The sequence below is a fragment of the Neodothiora populina genome (genome assembly GCF_041146345.1).
Source record: "Neodothiora populina strain CPC 39397 chromosome Unknown canker_contig_15, whole genome shotgun sequence".
Classification (NCBI taxonomy): domain Eukaryota; kingdom Fungi; phylum Ascomycota; class Dothideomycetes; order Dothideales; family Dothioraceae; genus Neodothiora; species Neodothiora populina.
Window position 1 is genome coordinate 2,671,632 of NW_027191413.1, and position 24,923 is coordinate 2,696,554.

Consider the following 24,923-nt stretch of genomic DNA (forward strand, 5'->3'; position numbering starts at 1 on the left):
ATCTGATCCTCACCTCGCTACTGGACACAGCTAGACCTCCCACAGTCGAGCAGATGCGTGATGGTGGTTCTAGCGACAGAGCTGCTCTCGTTCGTGGCAGGACAGTCTTTTTCCGTCTATGATCGCCTGTGAAACTGTCGCAGGATCTTGCAATCCTCAAAGATGCTCGGTCGCTGCCCGTCACCCCTGCTCCGCGCGAGTCGTGTCGCTTGTGTGCAAAATGAGCAGGTAAAGGTGGAAGAGGCAGAGGCTGTGGATCGAGTGGGCATACTACAGTCGTAGCTGATCTTATCGATGCCAGTGATGGTCTCGCGGATAGGAGAGAGGGGCCCCTCGCATGGATCGAGGTCCTTGAGGTGGGCGCCCTCGAGCTGTTGGCCGCCTTCTCGAGCTCTGAAGCCCTGTCAGAGCTTGGAGACAATGAGTCGATAACAGTCAGAGAAGAAGACGAGCGGCATTTGAATGACAATGACGAGGCGTTCAAGTGCAGTGCTGGCGATGATAGCTGTATGCCCGCGCTTCGCATCGAATTTCATGCAAATGTGATCCTCGTATCCCTTCTCCAGACAGGCCGGCTGCAAACGGATCGTTTGAAAGCACCACGATGATTGTCAACAAAGCAGAAGCAAGTCTATGGGTATTGTTAGTCAGTCCAATGCTCTTCAAATGTCCATGCACACCACTCACAAAGCAAGCAGTCCAGCGGCAAGACCACACCGCTGTAACATACACGTCCGACCACCCCGCCACATGTCGTTTCTACTTTCGTCCATCACAACAGTTCCCTTTCTCGATCCTTCGCAGAAAGGTTGCTGTATCACAGTCAGAGTGATCATGACACCACAACTCCCAAGCCATGCCGCTATCACGAAACATATGAGCGTAATGCAAAGTGATCGCAGAATCGGCATCGCTCGGTGCGTCCAGCCGGCCCACGGATGTGTTTGTAGGCTCGAGGTTGTCCCATGGAGGAAGCAGTACGACAGTGATGCTCCGGACTACAAAGGATTTGCTGTTAGCGAATTGTTAGGAATGTCGGAAGGAACACCTACAGAAGCGAGCAAGAAAACCTCGGGCATCATCAACGAGGGGTCGATATGTGTCACCGTCAACAAAGAGATATGCAATGCTCACGATCACGAATACGCTCGCCCACAGCAGTGTATGCAACGCCACGACAGTGAGGATCCAGCATAATCTTCCTTTGGCTGTCTTCTCCGTCATGCGTGTATGAACGGTATGTGAAGGGGTAACCATTGACTCTTCATCTTCATTCACGGTGTTCATGTTGTGATACGCCGCAGGAGAATTGTCTGGTTTTGCAAGAGACCGAGAAAGATGCGAAAGATTGAAGGCAAGTGTGTGTTCCTTAGCACGTATATATACACCTACAATGTTTTTCGTTTACATCACAGCCTCGAGCAAGGGGAGTCCAGACAAGCACGATTCTGCATCGAGAGGGCTGGAACATGTGCTTTGCAAAGTCGTGTCACATCATGTCGCGCGCAATCGAGCGTGTCTGGTAGACCGCGAATGGACGTGATGCCAGGTCTTTTTAGGTCGTGTTGACTGGAATGTATCAAAGCAAGGGGTGGAATGGACTTGAAGGACGCGACACGCGAGGTCGCGAGGGACTGATGCCATGAATCCTCCAGCGTCTGAGTCGAGGTAAGGTAGGACACAACAGATGGGTTTCAGATACATCCTGAACATCTTGTACTCTGTTGATGCTGCTATACTGTACTTCCTTTCTTAACTTGTTTTGGATATTCACGAAGAGGTCATTGACGAATCTGCTGTGATTAAGGAGCGGTCTACGTTTCTCACGTCAATCAACTCGAAAGTTATTGCTGCCTCGCAAATCGCCAAATCCTTAGACGCCTTTGTACAAGCCATAGCGTACATATCATACAAGGACCCCAATAGCGTTTTGCATATTCGATATGACGGTGATTTAGAGCAAGTTCCAAGAGCGCAGGCTTGAAGACAGCGATCAGGGACAGGGTCGCCCTCACGATTCAACTTGTGAACATTCCAGCACCATTCATAAGTCAAGAGAAAATGACAAAAGATACATCTTCAAGACCTGTAAACCAAACAGACCGTCTCGAAACATCACATCACATCACATCACATACAGAGAGTACAGTACTGAAACCCAAAACCACAGACCTCCCAAGGCGGTCCCTTCCCTCGTCAATGACATATTATATGACATATGCCACACCTCGCACCCGCACAGTAGCCCGCCCGCGAAACGAATCGATCAACAGCGCAAAAGCGGTCAAGTTGCGTCTCCGTACAGTACAAGCATCGAAGGGGAGAACCCCCCAAGAAAGAAAAGAAAAAAGGTGGGGAAATACAGCAAAGGCCGGCCAGGGGAAATTAATCAAGGACTATCGCAATACCCACACTCCGCTCTGCTCCACCCCACTTGCGATACTGTACGGTACAGTACGGAGCAGTCGAATACTGTAGTCGGCTGCGTTTCTTTTTGTCTTCGCACGCACTGGCTCAGGCACCCGAGCGTAAGTGCGAGCACGGGTACAGGCACAGGTGCAGTAGATCTCGAGTAGGGCGGCCTGATGGGCTGCTTGGCTACCTTGTGCTAGATAGATCCGCGTATGTCTACTACTGTACTGCGTTCAACATCGTAATAATGTACAATTACGCGAGAGCAGTAGCAGTAGCAACAGTACAAGACAACCAAAAGACAGACAATATGGCACTGCTGAGTAGAGATATTGTGTCTTCAAGACTTTGAGCGTGGTGCACTGCACGTGCTGTACCTTGTATTTTACTGTACAGTAGAAGTAGCGAGGGCAGTAGCAGTACTGTAGTGACGGAAGCGAAGAACAAGCAAAAGACGGGGCTGGGCTGGGCTGGGCTTGGTTGAGCTACCTTACTGTGCTGCTGCAGTTACGGTTTGCAAGGTATCACACTACACAGAACAAAGTTGCCTTATCCTACAGCACCTTGGACGGGGCCTTTTGCGTGCAGAGCATTTAGCTGAATGGCTGGCACGGTTGGGTTGAAAGTGCCTCGAGGCAGCTTTGTACAGAGAACAAAGAGCACCTCATGCTTTTCTAGCATGGCTGGTTCCCACTCGAGGCTTGGAAGCCGCTTGCGTGTGCGCACTGAGTCTCAGTTCTCGGGCCCTCTCTACTCACCTCAAGAGTTCAGATCGCTCAACAACTTCATCCGCCCGTATATGTATGGCGGGGGGCTGGCGGGCGGTAGGGAAATGTAATTTGATCGAGTCGTCCGTGCACACTGCACTTACGCTTTGGTGCCCGTGGTTTACCTTGTGATTAGAACCCCGAGCTTTCCCACTGAGCCATGGCGGATAATAAATCCCTCAAGGTGATTGACAGAAGGGAACGAAACGCCAAGTCAGTCAAGCAAGCAAGCAGTCAGTCCACAAGTCACATTTCCATTAGCATACAACAAATATGGCAGCACAAGCGAAGAGAGAAAGGCACAGAGTTGTAATAAGTTTTTGACGACGAAAAAGATCGCATTGCCATAATGTTACCATTTCTTTCGCCCTTGATGTAAGATTATAAAAAAAGTTGTTCCCTTCCTTCCCCAAGTTACATGGTAAAAGTCAGGTCGGGCTTTCGTAGGTAGTAGTAATATAAACAACCAGGAATTGATCTTCTTAGTACCCCATTACGCAGTCAATGGGAATCAATCCCACATTAAAAAAGAAAAGAAAAATATCCACCTCACATCGTAATCGTTCCTCCATTGGCAAAATGGCTTTCCTCAAGACATAAGAGGGGTTGGACATGAGGGTAGTAAGTCGGTGAGTGACAGGAGAGGATGGTTTCTAGCCACAGAAATCGGGAGTAGCGTCCAGTGCTTTTCTCTCTCTGGCATGCACGTTTAAAACGTCGAAGCTTTTCGTTCAATTTCCCTCCCAGGAATTTGGCCCGATGTAAATTATTGAAAAGGCACATGATGTATCTACAAGTACATGCCGGCAAGACCAAGGGCCATGGCAGCAAGACCACCAACCTCCTTGACGCCACGACGGCCGGCAGCGTTGTCAGAAGAAGAGGAAGAGGTGTTGGGGAGACCGTCAGTGGTGACGACGGTGGAGGTGATGGTGAAGTATTGAGATTGAGCAGCGTGGATGTGGTTCTCCGAGGTGTAAGTGGTGGTGTAGGTGCTCTTCTTGACGTCGAGGACGGTGACGCGACCGGTGGGGGTGGAGAAGCTCTGCTGGTCGCTCTGGCCGGAGGTGGACTTGACGACGGACTCGATCAGGAGAGTAGGGGACTGAGCAGCGTGGGTGGGGTTCTCGGTGATGTAGTAGTAAGTGGTGGTGTAGACGCGGGTCGAGGTAGGCTCCTCGTCATCGTCGCTGGAAGAGCTGCTGGCGCTGGACGAGGCTGCAGCCGAGGTGACGGAAGCCGAGGAGGTCATGGACGAGCTGCTGCTGGCAGAAGCGGACGAAGAGGAAGAAGCAGAGGAAGCGGACGAGGAGGAAGCCGACTCGGAACCGCTGCTGCTGCTGCCGCTGGAAGTGACGGACCTCAGGGACGAAGCGGCCTCGGTGGCAGCAGACGAGGCGGCGCTCTCGGCGGAGGACTGAGCAAAGGCGGTAGAGCCGAATGCTGCGACAGCGGCGAGGAGAACAGTCTGGAAACGCATCTTGACCGGGATTAAAAGACCGACTTTCTGGATTGGGAGGGAGGGATTGAAAGTTGGGCGATTAGGACGTGGGTGCGAGGAGAAACTGGACGTGGGCAAAGATCTTCTACACGGGCGAGCCTTCCTTTTGGATGTTGGCCTTTTAAAGCTTGACCTTAGACTTCTGCGCTTGCGGTCACTGGCGTACGCGATTCCGACATGGCTGCCGCAGGTTCCGTATTACCTCTACTCCTCCATTGGGTAGGTATGCGCATGACTACGCGTGATGTGATTGGTTGACATGTCGCTGCGTGATTTTTGTCTACCGAAATTTACCAACGTCCGGACGCTTGAAGCGCTGCGGCATCTGTGCATTTGCTGAAACCCCCCTGTCAAAAAAAAGACTTGGTTCACAACCACCCCAAGAGCAAGCCCGGCAGCATGTTTGTTTATTTCGTCTCATCCTCGTCGCCCAGCATCGGCGCAGGCCAATGTCGTCGGCGGATAGAACCGTTGGCCAAGCAATATTATTATCATGAGCAGCAGGCTCTCATCATTTCAAATTTCCTGTCTCTCGCCTCGAAAGCAGAGATGAATGCAATTGATGCAAACTTGACCAAACCGATCTCTCGGTGCGCACTGTACAGTACCTGGACTTTGTCTCAATCCTCGGTGCGGCCGTCGTGGAAATGAGTGTGAGCGAAATAAAAGCGAGCTTTATTGCCGAAGAACCGCGTATTGAATCCTCCACCTACGACAGAGTCGAGTGACATGTTTCTTTTCTTTCGGGAGGAAAGTGAGCCTCAATGGTTCTGCTAGCTAATACTGCTCTGCGGAAAGGTCGGTTGGAGGACGGGTAGTTTCTGACCATGTTTCTGCCCTCTCGGCCAACCAGTCGGCACGCTGGCGGAACGAGAGGTTGTGTCAAATCGGAAGGGAAGGGTCTTTTTTGAAACCACGGGTCAACCGACCCTGCCGATTCAACATCATTCGTGCCTACCTAGGTACCTATCCCGCCATCTTCCTCCACTGTTCTGCCCCAGCTTCTGATAGATAGACGACTTACGAAGACGGCCCGAAAAGCTGAGGCCCGGCCAAGCCTGCAACTCGAGTGATCTGATGCCGTGACTTCCAGCGTGTGCCATGGGGGTGAGAAGAGATCTGTGTCGCAAGTGACGGCAGAGAAGTCCGTGTGCCATGATGGCGGCCTGCATGCATGCCTGCACAGATAAGGTCGGGTAAGGCAGACGGTGCATGCATAGACGACACAGGGCCAAAAATTAAACCAATCGAATTCTTTTCATGGAATTGAACCACACCTGATTTGAACAGGTAACCTTCTGGACTGGAATCAGACGCGCTACCATTGCGCCAGCGGTCCCGCTGATATTGTAAGGTTGGTTTCTTTAAATGAATATATACCTCCAATAATCTACAGAACACATGACAAGCTACTTCGAACATCAGTTAGAGAAAGGCAGCAAAACATCAACAGTGTTCCATTCTTCCTCCAACATGACTCACTCCTCACAGTATCGAACCAGCATGCCAAATCCTAGACGCCAACATGCTATCCCCAAAACCCACCTACTGCAGCTCCTCGTCCGTCTGTACTGTACCTCAAGGAATACGCCTCGTCATCGCTCAACCGCTCCCCCCAATTTCCGCTCTATCCGCACGAGCCAGCCAGCCATAACACCTAGAGGGAAGAGAGGAAATCGCACCTCTTGCTACCTGCCTTACTGTACCTTATTGAAACTCACAATACTTTGAGGTGCTATGATGCAGCTCTACTGTACATGCATGCCAGTGCAGTGTTTTGCGTTTCGCGTACTGTTCGCCCAACAGCGACAAAGTACCCGCCTCACTACAAGGCAACCCTGTCCAGCCCCAGTGAATGGCGCTTGTGTCTGCGAAACCGAGTTTCACTATTCTAATTCAATACAATAGCATAAGGTAAGCTAGGTACCTTAGGTATCTTAGGTAGTACAACAGCAAGGCAAGCTACGTCATTGTCACCAAAGATTTTCGATTGCAGCAGACGCAGTAGAAGCAGCCGGGGCAGCAGTGATGGATCTAATCCGGCACCGAATGGGATGTCGGCGGCTAGATCTGGTTCTGAGGGTTGCTTGAGCTGGCTGTACCTTACCTTGTGGGTGAGTAACCCAGTGGTCAAGACCTGCTGGCTGTCGCGCAGTACCTTTTTCCCTTTTGCTGCACTACTACTGCCTCTTTACACAGCAGATGTAATACGTTAGACTGAGTGCGTCAAGCGGCAGGAATCTTGCGAGAGAGTAGATGTAACATACAGACACTTCATGAGCAACCGTACAGATCTTCACTGTGTTTCCGTATCTTGTTCATCTCCCATATCTGCTGCTGCTGCTTTAAAAGTGAAGAAAAACATACCACATACATAAATCCGTACATACATACATGCATTCCAATCTACTGCTGCGAGAATAGTTTCATGCTTCGTTTCGAACAAGGAGAAAAATGGGAAAAGTGGAAACAGCATACACACAAACAGACACGTAAATGCTTGACTTCTTCTTCTTGTTCTTCTTGTTCTTTTCTCGTCGTCTAAGCAAAGTCTCCCTCAAAACCCCAAGCAGCCAATGATACAATCATCTACTTTACTGCACCTGGCTGACAATCTCGTTGGCCTTACCCAAGCTCTCGACCATCTGTTGACACTCCTTGCGCCTCCTGACGGTGTAGTCGGATTCCTTGAGCAGGTCGTCTAGTTCCTGCGCTCTGTACATTTGCTCCAATAGCTCCCTTTGCATTTCGTCCTTTGAGAATCTATTGGAGAGAAACAAGTTAGCATCGTGCAAATTTTACGAGTAAAAAACCCAAAGAAGTCGATTCGGAAACTTACTGGACAAGAGTCAACATGATGGCTTTGGGAACCATGTCGATCATTGTACGTCTGACAATGTTGAAGTAACTGGTAATCAGCAGCTTGATAACCTCGACCTCCTGAGTTTCCTTCTCGCTGAGTGTGCCGCTGGCCTTGAGAGTGGGTGGCGGGGGCTCCATGGCTGCCATCTTCTTCTTGTTCTTGCTGGCAAAGAATGATCCGAAGAAACCTGATCCGTTGTCTGTGCCATCGGTGGAGAGAGAGGGGCTTGCGGAGCGGGGAGGAATGGTGGGAGGAAGGGGCTTTCCGGTCTTAGGGTCGACTTGGACAGGTCGGGCAGCGTTGTGGCGCTCGTTCACGATGGCCATGGCGCGGTGACCATTCAGGAAATCGGGGTGACCGGTGTTGATGTAGCATGACTCCATGGCCACGAGGTCCCTGACAAGCTTGTTGGTAGGATCCATGACTTTCTTGAAGAAGCCAATGACGACCTGGTATAGCTTCTCTTTCAATGATGGATACCTCCGGAAGAGCGGCTTGTTGAGCAGTTGCGAGAGAATGCGCACGAGTTCGTCGTAGACAAGAGACACACACTTCAAGCTAGGGTCTTCCAGTCTCTTGATTTGTTGCTTCACAATCAGCTCAAACGCAGTGGTTCCCACGAACAGAGCAGGGGAGGAACCAGACGAGTTGTACAGGATGGTGCGGATGTCAATGTCCTTGACCTGATCGAAGGGGTCGACAGCCTTGACACCGTTGGAGTAAAGTTCGTGGAAGACAAAAGATATTCTGGCACCTCCAGAAAGTTCAATGCTGGACAGCTCTTGGTTGTTGCCGTCGAGCACTGTGCGGTATTCGTTGGAGAACTCGGTGATGATGTTGAGGACGATGTTGGAAGCGTTCCCGAGCATTGAGTCACCAAGTGAGACGAGCTCGGCCGAGTATTTCTGTAGAGAAGCGGATATTCTGGCCTTGATGTCGGGCAGAGTCTGCTTGATGTGCATCATCAGGATGAGATTGAGCTTTCGTGCAAGGTAGGGTGTGCCGCAGTAGCTGGCCTTGTTGCGATAAGCCTTGTGGGACTCAAAGTAGTTTCTCTCGTGCTCGAGGGCGTATGAAATTGGTCTCTTATTCTCAATGTCTCTTTGGCCTCTGTTCACGACGGGGACGTAGCCAAGTCTCAGGGGGATAATGCGACCCGCGAGGATGTCGACCACATCGGTTCCCTCGTCCATCAGATCGACCTTTGTCAAGACACCGATAGTCCTCTGACCCTCGGGATCGACCTCTCGCGCGAGCTTTAGACCGTCCGAGTTGGCCAAATCCGTGTTTGCTGCAGTGACTGCGAGAATGATGGCGTTGGGCTTGCTGATCTGCTTCAGGACCATCTCTCGAATCTGTCTCTCGATATCTCTTGGCTGATCTCCGACAGGCACCTTGGTCAGACCGGGCAAATCGACAAGGGTGAGTGTAAGGACATTGGGCGAGTAGATGCGAAGGTTGATGGGAGCGGGTGAGATGCCGGCGTTCTTGCCCGTCTTGGAGTCTGTCTCGCGGACAATTTCCTCTCTGATCTTGTTGAAGTCGTAGAACTTTTCACCCGGGATGTGCAGAAACTCGCCCCATTCTTCCACGTTGGCGGCCGAGTCTGTGGTGCCCTCGATTGCGGAGCCATTTGTTGATGGCAATGGCTGGCGATTCACGAGTTGGAGAATCAGTGGCCGTCTCGTGACAATACCAGTACCACGCGGTAGACTGCGATTCTAGTCAGCGCTCCTGCTAGATCAGATGGATTGCATGTCTGGTGATTGATCAGGCATCAAGACGACCCTGAAGCAATAAATCAGGAGGAAAGGTAGGTGAGGGCGCACAAGTCTCGTCCAACAATGTTTTCCAACACCGAACTCTTGCCACTTGACTGCGAACCAACGACAGCAATCTGAGGGAGATCTATGGGGTTTTGGACCTGTTGCGCGATCTGTCAGAGACCTGTCCTTTTGTTGCTTATCGTTGTTGTGATTATCATGTGCTCAACGTACTCCGACAGTGGTGAAGACATCCTGTAACTTGTTGACCAGGGTGATCAATCCCGGGTCGTTTACATTGATCCTGCACGAGCGAAAGTGTCAGAATTCCATCGTCATCGTTGTTTATTGCAGACGTAGTTGTGTTCGAGAGACTCACGCATTCGCGTTAATAGCCATCTCTGGCGGTCAACAATAAAGCCCTCCTTGTTGATCCTATCTCGAGCTGGCTGCAGTGGTCGAAGAGTCTATTGGGCGGCGACTCTGGAAAGAGGATTCTTGTCTCAACAGAAAGATAGAGAGAGAATTAAAGTAGAGGAAAGGTCGAATATTGATTGTATTGTAAAAATGGTGAAATGCGATAGGCAACTCTTTTACATGGAAGTAATGTACATCTTTCAGCTTCACTCTTGGGGTTTCCCTTAGAGCCCAGCGGCCGCTTGGAGCTTCGTACTTGCCCATCTCAGGGTGACGTTTCCCTCCTGCTCCCTGCGCCTGCCCTCTCTTCGTCCTCTTTGCCCTGCTGCCTTCCTACCGCAGCACGACGTCCATGCGCCACCTTGACCTTTTCTCCCCAGTCGGCAGTGCACGGTTGCACCCTTGCCAAGGATTATAGTACAGTCAGGCAGTATTATCGTTGTAGTTGCAGAGTACGCCTCACATTACTCTTCCCTGTCGCCTGCAGCATGTGTCTTTTGACTACATATGCGCACAGTGATTTCAAGCAAAAGCAAGAACGGAGAGAAGTCTGGGCACCACAGAAGAAATCGTGTTCCTGGTGTCAGTAAACAATGACGGAAATTCTGCCGCTCTGTGCATCACACCGCTTCGTCGTAATTACAGCAGCAGCCTTATTCTATCCTATCCACAGTCTAAGCTTTACTGTCGAGCGAGAAATCTATCTTCCATCCACCGCCGATGGTAACACCGGGATTGCGCACCACCGCCCAGTCCGCCTTGCCAGATTCTCCGGCGAACCACTTCAGCGGTACGTCCTTGGCCTCGCTGCTCTTCGACGCTCCCTCTTCCGCCACCCTGACTTCGCTCTTGTGCTTCCACGAGGCTGGTGCATTGACGATGATGATCTTCTCAACCCGCACAGACTTCATCTCGTCCAGGTATGCCTTGGTCTTCTTGCCAGCCATTGACAAATCTGTCGAAGTCAAAGACACAGTCTCGGCATCGTACTTGAAGTGCCGATGGATATATGCACCCTGCTCGTAGTCGTACGACTCGCCATCGTCGAGGTAGACATCACCCTCGGCATCGCCAGCGTTGCCAAGAACAATGACCAGGGTGAATGGATCATACTTCATCAGCCCGCTGGAGCGTCGAGGCCGATCTCTGCGAGGGAAGATGTGGCCACCTCTCATGAGCAGTGGCACCTTCTCCAGAGGCGCCTCGACCTCGACGTGCCCTGGTCCTTTGTGCTGGGTGTAGTCGGAATAGTCAAAGTACTTTTCGCCATCGGGGAGGTAGATATCGACACTCGTTGCGCCCTCCTGAGTTACTGGCTTCACTAAAAGTCCACTTGAGCCAAGGTACATCTGGTCGTCGATTGAGAAGCCCTTCTCGTCGCCGGGGTGCACGTAGTACATGGGCTTCACCACTGGCTCGCCAGAGGTACTTGCTGCATGGAAAGCTGTGTACCATGTAGGTAGTAATGCATATCTGAGTCGGAGAGCCTGGGTGATGATGCCCCTTTCAACCTCGGGAAGCAGGTAAGGTTCGCGGCGGCGTGTATCGATATGCGCGTGGGCGCGGAAGAAGGGATAAAAGGCTCCAGCTTGGTACCATCTAGTCAACAGCTCCTTTTCGGGGTTGCCAAAGAAACCTCCAACGTCGGCGCCGGCAAATGGGAACCCGGTCACACCCAAAGACAAGATCATGGGGAGAGACTCCTTGAGGTGAGACCACTCAGCCTGATTATCACCTGTCCACATGGCTCCCATTCTCTGAGATCCCGCATAGAAGGATCGAGTCAGGACAAATGGACGCACACCGCCAGCTTTCTCCTCTTCCTTGTTTCGCGCAACCAGACCGTCAAAGGTAGCATTGACGAGCGTCAGACCATTAAGATTGTGAACGTCTCTGTGTTCCCAGCCTCCGTGATGCAGGTTGTCCTTGGGCATAGTCGTCTCGGGTCCGTTGAAGACAGAAGGCTCGTTCATGTCATTCCAAAGCCAGAGGTTGTGGGCCGACCCGAGAAACTTCTTGTATTGGAACAGCGAAGCCCACCATGCCCGTGCAGCTGGAGAAAAGCAGTCGACCCAGTGTGACGATCCGGGCCAGCACCATCCTTCGTAGATGTTTCCGTCCTTGTTGTGTGTTGCAAAATCCTTGGACTTCAACTCGTCAACGATCGGATAGTTTGCTTCGTTCTTGATGTGGGGATCAATGATGGCCACTAGTTTCCTCTCGTGTTCATCCAACTGTTCCTGCATCTCAATCGGCTTCGGGAAGGTCATAGGGTCCCAAGTGAAGTATTTCTTGCCATCGGTGTATTCGATGTCAAGCCAGATCACATCGTAGGGGATGTTGAACTTGTCAAACTTGCGGTCGACGTCTTTGACATCCTCATCTGTTACGTAGTTCCATCGGCACTGATGATGAGCGATGGCGAAGTGTTGAGGTAGCTGAGTGTAACCAGTGAGTCCAGTGAAGGCGCCGACGACGTCTTTGGGAGTTGGGCCAAGGAAAACAAAGACGTCAAGCAGGCCAGATTCGGAGAACCAGTGGGTCTTGGTGTCAGTCTCGCTACCAATTCCCAGGCTCAGCGGGTTGGCTGCGGATTTGGACTTGACAATGTCAATCCATGTCTCGGCAGCATTCAGCCAGAAGACGCCGACGGTGGAGTCCTTCTTGTGTGCCTGCATGAAAGGAATGGAGCCGTAGAGTGTCATTGGACTGTTCATCTCATACTCGAAGACATCGGCATTGTAAAGACGGTAAGGCTCATCGAAATTGCCATCGCCGCCACGAGTCTGTCTGAGAGACAGGGGTCCAGTATGTTCGGCCACGCCATACACATGTTCGTAACCGGGGAATGTGACGTCAAGAGCGACGCTTTCAGGACCTTTGGGCTTAGAGTCGGTGTTTCCTCCAAATGACTCGTCCCACCATGTGCTTTCATCTTCTGCTGCAGGATCTTCTACAGGCTCGCTTGCCTCTTCGCCCTCCTTGATCTCTTTTGCAGGCTTGTCGACCTTTGGACGCCAGTGCTCCATGTTGAGAAGACCTCTTTCGTTGAGCAACACTTGGGTGACGCCATCCCGCTTGAAGTCGATGCTCAGAGGAGAATGAGAGATGATAGCTTCGAACTTGCTCATGGGACCGTAGATCACCTTGGTGGTGCCCGTCTCCGAGCCCTTGCTGATGGCAGCTCCAGCACTAAGCTGGGTGCCACCAACAATAGCCCACTTCTCGGCTTCATTGTAGCGCTCCTTTCGGGCCTTGGAACCGTGTCTGAGCTCTATGTCTCCAGTCTGACGCTTCTCTTCGTCCAAGGTGACTCTTGCGGTGCCTGATTCCAAGAAGCTGATGGTAATGGGTAGACGGACTGATTGACCAGTAGTAGCGAGAGTCTTGATGACATTTCCGGTCAATTGGCCCTTGTCGAATTTGATTGATGCGGGGTCTAAGGCATAGGGACTAGACCAGGACGAAGTGGTGGCAGCCGAGTCCGCATAATCTCTGTTCCTCTTGCAGAAACCAGATTGGCTGCATGTCTTGAAATTCTCTTTCTTTACAGACACTGGAAATTCAAACAGTGAGTGAAAGTGTTATATTAAATAAGAAGATGTCACTATTGCAATAACCTACCTGCTGGTGTGAACAAGCAACACAGCGCTGTGAAGAGGAGAAAGACATAGGTCCACTTGGAGAACCTATTGACATTGGCGGCATTCATGACGCTCGTTTCACCAACCAATCCCTTCGACGATCGGAGTGATGTGGCCTAAAAGTATTTCCAGAAGGGAAATGGAGATCAACAGAAGACGATGGTGGAGTTGCTAGCTGTTCACTGCTTGCGGTACACTTAAGTTCGGACCCTAAGGTTTACCCCCGAATCTTGGGGGGAATCGACTGGGGAAGACGCTTTGATGCGAGGCGCTTGCTTGACTCGCTGCACTTCCATTCATTAATTCTGAGAGAAGCGATATGATGTTGCCAGCCAAATCTAGATCGCACTGAGAGGGCATATGTGTGTTTCTGTAGGCGCTCAAAGGCTCAAGGAAGTCCATCACAAACGCCATCAAGATTCGTGAGCGTTTTGTATTTGTCCACATCCAATCATTCTAAGCTAGATCTTAGATTCGGGGAATGCGACTGAACAGTTCCACTTCACTCTTACTTGTAACTCACTTTTGTTTCATCTTCATGGTTTCCACTTAATGCGAAATTCAGCGGCTAAAGTCACATGATGATCTCAAGGTTGCAGATCTCGATGCCATAAGTTACTGAGCACTAACTCCTCCCTTCACTAGAAGATAGTAGTGGACGGAGACGAATTCAATGAATCTGAATGATGAACGCACTGCTCAAGAGAGTATCACTGGTCTGAATAAAGGTCCTGTGACTCAAAGCGGCGAGAGCTTTGAGTGGTTGGGTGACGGCAAGCATACCGCCGTGTTATCAATTAGGCTCAACCACTATCACGAAATGAGACGCAAGGGCGTAGATGTGGCATCGCAGAAGGAGATGACAGCTACGCTTTCGCTTGTCAACCTCACTCCCCGAAAGCTCTTAGTGACTGAATTGCAATCCGTCGCTATTAGTTTGGGACGGCGCTTGCAGAAGCGCCCAATTGGCGCTCTCAGCGATACTGAGGAGCAGGCAACACCCAAGAGGCGTATTGCCTCCAAGCGCTAGCCTGTGCAGGCCTGCATCAAGGAAGTCTGGTATCTCCAATTGTAAGCTATACAAGATATGCAGTGCTGAGTGGAGTCATGTGACCATATAATTGTCAAACCACGATCTTCGAGATCGTGCGGTTTTCTCGAATGCCTGTGGGCTATGGACATATACTGGTGCAGGCTCCTTGTCGGTGTACTATGGCTTCTACCCACCATGTACTCGAATACGCCAATTTCACTGGCGAGATTCAAGTCGTCAAGGCTATGCAGTCGATAAACCCACGATAAGTGTACACGCAAGTACGTGATTTTGAGCATCACCACGGGCTCAAAGATGATCTCACACGTTCGAGCTGGGCATATGTGCTTGGAAACGGGTCGAAACCCCTGGAGAGGAGCAGACGGGGATACGAATGGACAGAACACGAAGAGAGTGGCGAAAGCGTACGTTTGGAAGCGGGTGGTGAATCATACATCTGTACTATCAAGGGTGAGAAGGTCTGGGTCATCAACGCAATGGCGAAGAACAGGAAGGCTCGCAGACTCGCATATAAACCTGACCTTCGCCGTAAGGGAGTGAACACCAATATTCCTAAGAGGAGCCGAGCTGCGCTTTGCATGGTCGACCGCGCACCTCCATTAGCTCTAGCAACAGTACCTTGGGGAACATCAAATCAGCGCTGGGAACAGCGTCTACAGAAGCGTGGTGCTTTAAGCAATACAGAGCCTAAGCCCAGAAGGCGTGTTGTCACCGGCCTCAAAGAAGGACCCGACTCTGGATGCAGGCATGCATCAGGGAAAGAGTAGTATCTCCAGCAGTAAGTTATGCGAGCTATACAGTGCTGGGGGAATGCACACGATCATATTTTGATGAATGACTGACCAACGAATGGATGGACAACGAGTCCTTGGTGAATAGTCAATGAGTCTCTAATGACTAGCAATTGCTAACTCAGTGGATAATAACTGACTAGAAGACGAGTTCATTTATACTCTGCAATCATAGTAATTCTAATCAGCTCTTAGCCTTCGGGCATCTACTTACATACATGAAACAGGCAATACTGCAGTCGTCAGACACTCGCAATACCCTTTCAAGTGATCTCTGTACGATCATTGGAAGCAGACCTTGAAGTTCAAAGAAGTCTGGACCAACCCCTACGAGTCGATCTTTTCTTCGATGAAGTCATAGACGTTTTTGCCTGAGATACCTTATAACACTGGATGGATGTCTCATCGAAGTCTCATCGAAGGAAACGTGTGGTCCCGGTTCGAGGTGGACCGTGCCTCAACAGACCCTGGACAAATATGATCAAACCCCACCAAAGAAACTGGAAGCTCCACCCAGAATCAAAAAGTCGGTGTTGATGGCCTCAGCTCTGCCAGATCAACCATCTTCCCCTCCTCTAATCTTCAACTTTCTCGGACCCAAAGACCGTTCTCACCTTACCATTGTCAATCAATCCATCCAACAGAAACTCGCCATGTCTTCCTCCGAGCAGACGTTTGTCTACCCTATCAGTCCTTGCCGATGAGGGGCAAAACGTGAAAAATGCTAACCGCCGATCCAGCTTCATTGCCATCAAGCCTGACGGTGTTCAGGTACGTTTTGCCTTCACCTACCTGTCCACGAAGATGATACTGACATATCACAGCGCGGTCTTATCGGCCCCATCATCAGCCGTTTCGAGGCTCGTGGGTATGTGTCTTCGATCCCAAAGACCTTCCTTGACTTATCTCTCCATCTTTCACCGCCTTCGATTCGCCCTACGTATGAGTATGTTCTGACAAAGGACGACCACAGCTACAAGCTTGCCGCCATCAAGCTCGTCACTGCTTCCAAGGAGCACCTCGAGAAGCACTACGCTGATCTCGCCGGCAAGCCTTTCTTCCCTGGTCTTATCACCTGTATGTGAAACGCACAACCCAACGAAATCACGACCGTCATGCTGATCCAAACAACTCAAGACATGGGTTCCGGCCCCATCTGCGCCATGATCTGGGAGGGCCGTGACGCCGTCAAGACCGGCCGTGTCCTCCTCGGTGCCACCAATCCTCTTGCCTCCGCCCCTGGCACCATCCGTGGTGACTTCGCCATTGTACGTTTAGAGTCCAAACATATAGATAGATAGACCGAACAGTCTACTAACATCTTGTCATCTAGGATGTCGGCCGCAACGTCTGCCACGGCTCTGACTCCGTCGAGAACGCCCAGAAGGAGATCGCTCTCTGGTTCAAGCCTGAGGAGATCAACAAGTGGACCAGCGCTCAGGCCTCTTGGGTCTACGAGAAGTAGATTCTCGTCTGATTTGGCATAGTATTCGACTGGGAAGATAAAATACACCTTATGGTGACATATATAGCCCTTTATACATCCAAAATCCGCAATGATCTCGTCCATGAACGCCCGAATATGCTCTGTGAACCACAGAAGTGTTATGGAAGGCTCTACTAAAATGCAGTGAATGAAGTTATGGTTTAAGCATCATACGTTGCCCGCGACATGTCACTGTACTTTTCAACAACGATATGAAGTGACCGAGGAGTTTCTCGGACGATCAATTGGCTACATCTGCTCAAGACTTGATGATGAGCAGGAAACATGTACACAGGATGGACACGTGGATCACTCTTGCCGAAATTGCTACGGATTCTTGTAGAGGATAACGACTGCCAATATTCAAGCCAAGCGTCCATTGCTGTTGCCTCACTGTTTTCTAGAACCTACATGAGGCTAGGGCTTCATTACCCTGATTCCGGTTGTTAACAGAACTCACTCGTGCCTGTACTATGCTTTCACACGTAATGGACGAGGGTCAGGTCGGATTCATTGCGGCTGTGGTGTGCTCAGCCACTGGTGCGTGCTCTTGGCGCGTCCTATCACCTATTAAGCTCCTATGTACTTGCCCCTCATCATCTCTGTCCATTCCATATAAACACCCAGATATTCAGAAATCAGTATACGACGCATCCCGGACAAACCAGCCCGTGAATATCATCAAACCAAGCTACCTTACTGAACACAGCCTACTATTATGGGTGTAAGTCAGGCATCTCCGCCCCTCTCCGCCAGCTGTTCGCTGTGACTGGCAGCCATACCCCGCCATGTCGTCACCGAGAAAGCTGGCGGCCATGAACCGATCGTTCAATGTTGGAAGAAACAACCTGAGCTGACGATGATATTGTGATAGCTTGCTTCGAAACTCGCCGCAGCTCAAGGCGGTGCGCCTCCAGCAGGAGGCTCATACGGAGCACCTCCACCACAGCAGGGTGGACCTGGCGGCCAAAGGCCAGGAGGATACGTAAGGCCCCAAGTCGGATTTACTGTGCCGCAGGGGCTAGTCTGCTGACGCATTGAAATCAAAAGCCTGGACAGCAAACCTACCAAGCCTACCCGGTAAGTTTATTCTTATTATAATCGTCATTTCTCAATTCCCATCCATCTTTTCAACTGTCTTGCAATCTTTTGTCGCCATGTCCGGTCGTCCCTACCAAGCATATCCGGGTGCATACGGATCCGGCGCAAGTCAAAGTCCGTATCCATCATCATCATCATCATCATCGCAGCCGCCATACACAAATTCTCCATTCCAGTCGCAACCGCCTGCCTCGCAACCTGGTTATTCTTCGCCTGCGCCCTATGGCCAGAGTCAACAATACCAACCATACCCCCAGCAACAGCCCTATCCTCAGCAGAGCTATGGCCAACCCCAGTCGCAACAAGGAGCATATAATCGTCCTCCTCCACCCCCCCCACCACAACTGAGACCCGGTGGTGGATACCCCTCCTCACCGGCGACTCCATTTGGCCAGAGTCAACCATATGGGGGTGCTCCAAGTCAACCATATGGCGGCGCGCAGCCCTATGCAGGTTCTCCGGCACCGGGTTATCCTTCCACTTCACCGTACCCTCAAGGAGCTGGCTATGTTCGTCTCACGATTGATTGCTGCACACCATTACACAAAGAACAAAGTCGATTTTGCAGGATCTCAAGCTGACCGACTATCACAGGGTGGACAACAGCAGCCGCCTCAGGGACAGGGTTATCCGCCCCAGGGAGGTGCCCCAGGTGGATACCCCTCTCAACAGCAGGGACAGTACGGCCAGCCTCCACAACAACAGTACGGCCAGCCCCCCCAGCAGTACGGCGGAGCACCTCCCCAGCAATCTCAGCCTGCCGGTCCTGCTGAGGTCGCAGCCTATAAGCAGTCTCTCCAGCAGACGATCCAGGAGAAGGGTCTCCAGGCTTTCTACCCGCCGAACTCACCACAACTCGACCAGATCGCCCAGCGCGCCGCCATGCAGATCGATCGCCTGTGCCAGGCGTGGCGCATCAACAAGGAGATTGGCAATGACATTGTCAAGCTCGCCCTTTACGATGTGGTCATCTACGTTGACGACAGTGGATCTATGCAGTTCGAAGAGAAGGGAGAGCGCATCAAGGACCTGCAGCTTATCCTCGAGCGCGCTGCCTTCGCCGCGACTCTGTTCGACGAGGATGGTATTGACGTCCGCTTCATGAACCAGAACCCGCCGGAGCCCATGATTTCAGGCATCAAGAACAGCCAGCAGATTGAACAGCTTATCATGAGCCACAAGTTCAGCGGTCTTACTCCTATGGGCACTGAGCTCAGGAAGAAGGTGATTGATGGAATCGTGCTCAACAAGTTGCGCAGCGGACAGATGCGCAAGCCTGTGCTTGTCATTGCCATTACCGACGGTCAACCCGCAGGCGAGCCCACAGACGCGGTTTTCGATGCCATTCGCTACGCCAATGCTGAGATCAGCCGCTCGCAATACGGCCCAGGCGCGGTAGCTTTCCAATTTGCCCAGGTCGGCAACGATGAGAAGGCTCGTGAATTCCTGAGCAAGCTTGATGAGGATCCTGTTGTCGGACGTCTCGTAGACTGCACTTCGAGTATGCATACGTTGCGGCCCTACAATGAGAGCGCAATGCTAACAGGATTTCAGACTACGAAAACGAATCTGCTGAGATGGCTCGCGCCAACCCTCCTGTCGATTTGACTCCTGATCTTTGGGTATGTAGATGCGAACCTTACTCGCTTGTACCTGTTTTAACACGCAGCAGATCATTAAGCTCCTTCTCGGCGCGGTTGACCCGTCCTACGATACCAAGGTACGACGTGTCGATGTCCCCCAATCTTGCTGTCCTTCAATTCTGACATGACTTAGGATGAGAAATCCAATGCTCCCCAGCAGGGCTATGGTACACCTCAAGGTGGATATGGAGGACCACAGGGTGGCTACGGCGGACCTCAGGGCGGCTATGGAGGAGCTCCACAAGGCGGACAATACGGTGGTCCTCCTGCGGGCCAATACGGCGCCCCTCAAGGCGGACCTCCCGGCGGTTACGGAGCCCCCCAGGGTCAGGGTCAAGGTCAGTATGGTCGCCCTCCTCCAGGCCCTCCAAGCTACGGACAGCCGCAGGGTGGCTACGGTGCACCACCACCACCTCCCAGGTACTAAGTCATGAGAAAACCGGACTCGCTTATCAATGCAACCTCGACTTGGATAGGAGAGCTCGTTTCTTCCTGATAATTAGCAGTCCTACATTACGAGAATCATAATATGTTACTAGCAAAAATAATCGTCGCACTTGGTCGTGATTTGAATGTGTGGTCTCGCAGCTACACGCGTGCTGGATGATGAATTCTGGTATTTGCGCTCATTGAGGTTGGATTGTCTAAGATAGCTCTTGCGACTGGAAATTGTCGGGACACCACCGAAACTCACGGCTTTCGTTGGCGATGGTGGCATGTTCTACGAGATGCCCAGTAACGTCGGCAGCATGGCAGATGGATGACAGCGGACTGGCATCCTTTCACTAATCTGTTCCCGTGTCCGTAGCATTGCACTGATAAGAAAGGCAAGTGGTGTTCATTGGTGATAGATCTGATGACCCGTTCGGGGATGGCATGATACCCGTCACGCCTGAGACGACACATCACGCATCGCCATCGGCATTACTAGACTCACGGCGATTCTGTGGTGTCTAAGCTTCGTACATTTGGCTTGTATGGTACGCAGTAGTCGACCGCTTTGCCGCAAGCATGAATGGCCGTTGACTACTGCTGTGACCGACGATGGCAGCGTGCGCTCAGAAAATAACATACAGCACAAGGCAAACACATGGCTGTCTGTGGAGGGGTAAAAGCTATAAAGATTATTGTCGCGAGTCGTGCAATACCTGCATCGTCATTCGATCATCTCGATGTCTTCCACCGCTCAACAAATGAGGTCAAAGCGGGATAAACCGGAGCTTCCTCGGCGATGATGAAACCTCACATGGAGGGGTCTGACTTCATAACAAGTGGGGTTTCGGGCAGTCAGCCTTTTGATTTCTTCAGCTCAACCAACACATATCTTCCCTCTCGCACCCTGCATCTTTGCTCCAATCACTCACACTCTATTCCCAATCACAACCTTTTTCTACCTCATCCCAAACACACATCTCAATCATGGCCCCCGCTGTCCTCAAGAAGACCGGCGTCATCTACGGCGATGATGTCAAGGACCTCTTCAAGTACGCCCAGGAGAAGAAGTTCGCCATCCCCGCTGTGGTATGTGAAACTATCATCTGAATGTGTATATACATGTGCTTTTGCTGACCATTGCCCAGAACTGCACTTCCTCCTCGACTGTCGTTGCTACCCTCGAGGCTGCCAGAGACAACAAGTCCCCCATCATCATCCAGGTAGGAAGCTGCACAGCGACAAATTCTGCAGGGTCCACCACCATACTGATACAGCTCCATAGGTCTCCCAGGGTGGTGCTGCTTACTTCGCCGGTAAGGGTGTTGCCAACGGCAACCAGGAGGCTTCCATTGCTGGTTCCATTGCCGCTGCCCACTACGTCCGCGCTCTCGCTCCCGCATACGGCATCCCCGTCGTCCTCCACACCGACCACTGCGCCAAGAAGCTCCTCCCATGGCTCGACGGCATGATGGAGGCCGATGAGGCTTTCTTCAAGGCCAACGGCACTCCTCTGTAAGCATTCAATCACTAATTGCATCCTCGTGCTCGTGCTGACCGACGCCAGCTTCTCTTCCCACATGATCGATCTTTCCGAGGAGGAGGTCGACTGGAACATCCAGACCACCAAGAAGTACCTCGAGCGTGCCGCCCCCATGAAGCAGTGGCTCGAGATGGTGCGTTGATATCTGATATCTATATTTATTCCTGGCACATAACTAACAGCCACACAGGAGATCGGTATCACCGGTGGTGAGGAGGATGGCGTCGACAACTCTGAGGTTGACAACAACTCCCTTTACACCCAACCCGAGGACATCTACAACATCTACAAGGCCCTCTCCGAGGTCTCCCCTTACTTCTCCATTGCCGCTGGTTTCGGTAACGTCCACGGTGTCTACAAGCCTGGCAACGTCAAGCTCCGACCTGAGCTCCTCAGCAAGCACCAGAAGTACGTCCAGGAGAAGACTGGCTCCAAGGACGACAAGCCCGTCTTCCTCGTCTTCCACGGTGGCTCTGGCTCCAGCAAGCAGGACTACCTCGACGCCATCTCCTACGGTGTCTGCAAGGTCAACCTCGACACTGACCTCCAGTACGCCTACACCGAGGGTATCCGCGACTACATGATCAGCAAGAAGGACTACCTCAGCAGCCAGGTCGGCAACCCCGACGGTGCTGACAAGCCCAACAAAAAGTACTACGATCCGAGGACTTGGGTTAGATCTGGCGAGCAGACGATGAGCAAGCGTGTCGCTATCGCCCTCAAGGATTTCAACACTGCTGGCCAGCTTGCTTAAATTTTGGCGACGAAGTGATTTTGAAAAAAGAAGATTTTTTGATGAGAGAAACATCTTTGCAGCACACATCTGCCAAGGCAGACCTTGATAGGATGCAATGCTGTAGTCATGAAATGATGTAGTCTCTGATATTAGTTTACGGAACCAAAGAAATACCATATATTGTATATAATCGAAGGGTTTTTGTCCACCGACGCCGAAGTCTATTCTTTCCCATACCACCAAGGCATGCCGACACGCAAGGAACATCAGCAAGAAACCACTATCACTGTGTTTTGAATGCTAGACAATCGCCATATGACTAAAGGGCAAGTAAATATTGAGTATCGGGTTATCGCGACTATGGTCGGACGTCTGTGACTCGGCACCTACAACCTCGGCAAGAAGCCCTCCTTCGGCTTCGATTCACGGTAGCTATCTATTCTTTTGCGCAACACATCATACGCTATACGATATTCTACAGGAACAGTCGACGTGATGGAAGACTAAATGACTCGCATCGGGAATTGATCATGGTATGTGGTATGTGCTGCATAATGGTTTCATCGGGGCAGAAGCAAGTTGTGAATCTAAAAGTTCTCGATCTCCAAATATCTGGAATAAAAGAAATCAAAGTAAATCCAGAGAGAGTTAGTAAGCTCCTTTTTTCTTCATATTTTCATTTTGATTCCCATTTTCTAGGGACTTTTTCCAAAAAGAAAAAAGAACAAAAAAGAACTGAGAATCGAGAAGCTTTGTTAAGAAAAAGGGGCATTTCCAATTTGATTGGTCCTGTTTTATCAACAAGGACTTATTGCTCTGGTGAATATCAGATAAAAACCTTTTGAAGCTACTGATCATTCTCGCCCTCAGGCGCTAAATCTCTCCCCAAACCGAAAATCGCAAAATAATGTGAACAATATGCCTGCGTCTTTCTAGACCAGGGTGCATCTGGCAACCAGTTCGCCAATCTTCGTCAAGCTGTTGTTCTCGGCCAAAGTTGTGTTCTTATCGTCATCGTCCGAAACGTTGCTCTTCGCAGAAAAGATATCGTCATCATCGTCATCATCATCGCCGGCTTTGGGAGCGTTTCTGTCCTTGGAAAGCTGTCTGGGTTTGGCAGACCAGCGTTCACGGCGCTGTTCAACAGTGCGAGCCATGTCGTCTTTGTCGCGATAGTTTGGGAAAACGAAGACCCTGTCAAAGTCGACCAAGCGGCCCTCGCAAATCCCATGAGAAGCGTCCGCCATCGCATAGAACCTGGCAATTGTTCCCTCGTTGCACACACCGACTCGGAAGACGCGATCATTACGCGGAACGGTAAGGGGGTCGTCGACGTTATAAATGGCTCGTCCGAGTCTGCGGCGGCCAGTGAAACCGGGAATCTCGACGCTGAACTTGGCCTTGTGGGTGGGTGCGGCATCAGGGACGAATAATGCAACCCACAGAAGTCGATCGTAGTCTTCTGGAGTTTCTTCGAACTCCCATTCGTCGGAGTCCAGCGGGGTTGCGGTATCGGTATCTTGCAGTTTACCCAATTTTCCGGCCTTGAGACCGCGAACGTGGAGCCAACAGTCTTCATACTCCGCCGCTGGGAGGCCGTGATCGTACGAAACTCCGTATATCGTGAACGCCATGTCTTTGACTTCGGTAGTTGGAATAGTATCTTCCATGTTTGCGAGTATCGTCTCTCCAAAGTCGTCAAAATTTTGTCTTCGAGAATTTTGCCAGAATTTCAAGCTTACCTTTGCGTAGTCTGTGGTGTTGTATGAAGTGGTCGAGGTTCGATAGATGCAGAGAAGCGGATGGGTAGGAGATTTATATATATGGGGAGAGGCCGACATGAAGACAACATGGAAGGAACTACTTACGCGATTGAGATATGGGTGAGCAGAAAAGTGCATCCGAGTGAAGACAGGCCAGCGAAACTAAAGAGTGAAGAGACAAGAAATTGAATAGAGAGTGTTGCGAATCTCAACGAAGAGAGATAGAATAGCAAGAGTAAAGTGATGCAGAAGAATAGGATAATCAAATTCGAGTAAGTGCAGAGCTATAGGTAAGTGAGTTTAAGGAGTGATATAATGCGCAGTTTATACTAGTATAAGTAAGGAGCATATGATACTAGATTACTTGTAATATAAAAAAAGTTTGAGTACAATAGCTTTCTCTTACTCTGCCACTGCTCACTTAAATACTGCTCACTCAACTATTGCTTGATTAACTACTGCTCACTCAACTACGACTCACTTAAATGGTGCTCACTTAGATACTGCTCATTCAGCTACTGTTAACTATACTACTGCTCACCAAGCTACTGTTTACTCAGCTAATGTTCACTTATCTCAGTGATCAAGCCATGTAAACATAAACCTCCATAGAAATACTGCTGTCGTTTACTCTTCATTTGATGCTTTCTTATACTCTATCGCTTCAGAATCTTCCAAATCTTCAATATTTATTCACTCTTCCTTCAATTTGTTGTAGTTCACTTTCTAACTTGAAATCACACCAGCTTCATTTTAATTTTCAAGCATGTTTGATTGAGATCTAGAAAAGGTAATGCTCGTTATAGTCTCTTGAGCATTTACTCACTACTTCTCTATTGTAGAAGTGAATGAAGTTCACATGAAATCAGTCGTTGATCCTTCAGAGATCTATTATTCAGGCTAAAGATCGTTCATGCATCAGAGGAGCCTCACATGATTACTTCAGTCAGCACGATAGTCAATTTATTGTATGATCACCTCTATGATCATTAGAATGTGATGGAAAA

General features: G+C 50.6%; 5 protein-coding genes across 7 annotated transcripts; 3 read left to right on the top strand and 2 right to left on the bottom strand.

Moving 5' to 3' along the window:
- Positions 1–7,274: 7,274 nt before the first annotated feature.
- Positions 7,275–9,705, bottom strand: AAFC00_003253 (uncharacterized protein; the record flags this gene model as incomplete). The annotated part of the gene is made up of 5 exons (XM_069342702.1): positions 7,275–7,443; positions 7,520–9,256; positions 9,373–9,467; positions 9,541–9,610; positions 9,686–9,705. 5 exons carry the CDS (start codon positions 9,703–9,705, stop codon positions 7,275–7,277), a joined length of 2,091 nt encoding a protein of 696 aa, XP_069199208.1.
- Positions 9,706–10,397: 692 nt separating this feature from the next.
- Positions 10,398–13,435, bottom strand: AAFC00_003254 (uncharacterized protein; the record flags this gene model as incomplete). The annotated part of the gene is made up of 2 exons (XM_069342703.1): positions 10,398–13,279; positions 13,348–13,435. The coding sequence occupies 2 exons, from the start codon at positions 13,433–13,435 to the stop codon at positions 10,398–10,400; spliced, it is 2,970 nt and encodes a 989-aa protein (XP_069199209.1).
- A 2,313-nt stretch (positions 13,436–15,748) lies between these two features.
- AAFC00_003255 (uncharacterized protein) lies at positions 15,749–16,677 on the top strand (the record flags this gene model as incomplete). Of its 2 annotated transcripts, none has more annotated exons than XM_069342705.1 (6): positions 15,749–15,885; positions 15,953–15,983; positions 16,037–16,080; positions 16,186–16,289; positions 16,350–16,480; positions 16,546–16,677. In XM_069342705.1, 6 exons carry the CDS (start codon positions 15,749–15,751, stop codon positions 16,675–16,677), a joined length of 579 nt encoding a protein of 192 aa, XP_069199210.1. The 2 variants fall into 2 exon arrangements, with proteins under 2 accessions (XP_069199210.1, XP_069199211.1); XM_069342704.1 differs by having other exon boundaries at positions 15,866–15,885.
- Positions 16,678–17,855: 1,178 nt separating this feature from the next.
- AAFC00_003256 (uncharacterized protein) lies at positions 17,856–19,869 on the top strand (the record flags this gene model as incomplete). 2 transcript variants are annotated; one of them, XM_069348075.1, is made up of 5 exons in its annotated part: positions 17,856–18,312; positions 18,368–19,300; positions 19,354–19,421; positions 19,472–19,519; positions 19,576–19,869. In XM_069348075.1, 5 exons carry the CDS (start codon positions 17,856–17,858, stop codon positions 19,867–19,869), a joined length of 1,800 nt encoding a protein of 599 aa, XP_069199212.1. The 2 variants fall into 2 exon arrangements, with proteins under 2 accessions (XP_069199212.1, XP_069199213.1); XM_069342706.1 differs by having other exon boundaries at positions 17,856–18,308; positions 18,394–19,300.
- A 992-nt stretch (positions 19,870–20,861) lies between these two features.
- On the top strand, positions 20,862–22,171 carry AAFC00_003257 (uncharacterized protein; the record flags this gene model as incomplete). The annotated part of the gene is made up of 5 exons (XM_069342707.1): positions 20,862–20,963; positions 21,023–21,097; positions 21,160–21,389; positions 21,442–21,550; positions 21,608–22,171. 5 exons carry the CDS (start codon positions 20,862–20,864, stop codon positions 22,169–22,171), a joined length of 1,080 nt encoding a protein of 359 aa, XP_069199214.1.
- Positions 22,172–24,923: the final 2,752 nt, after the last annotated feature.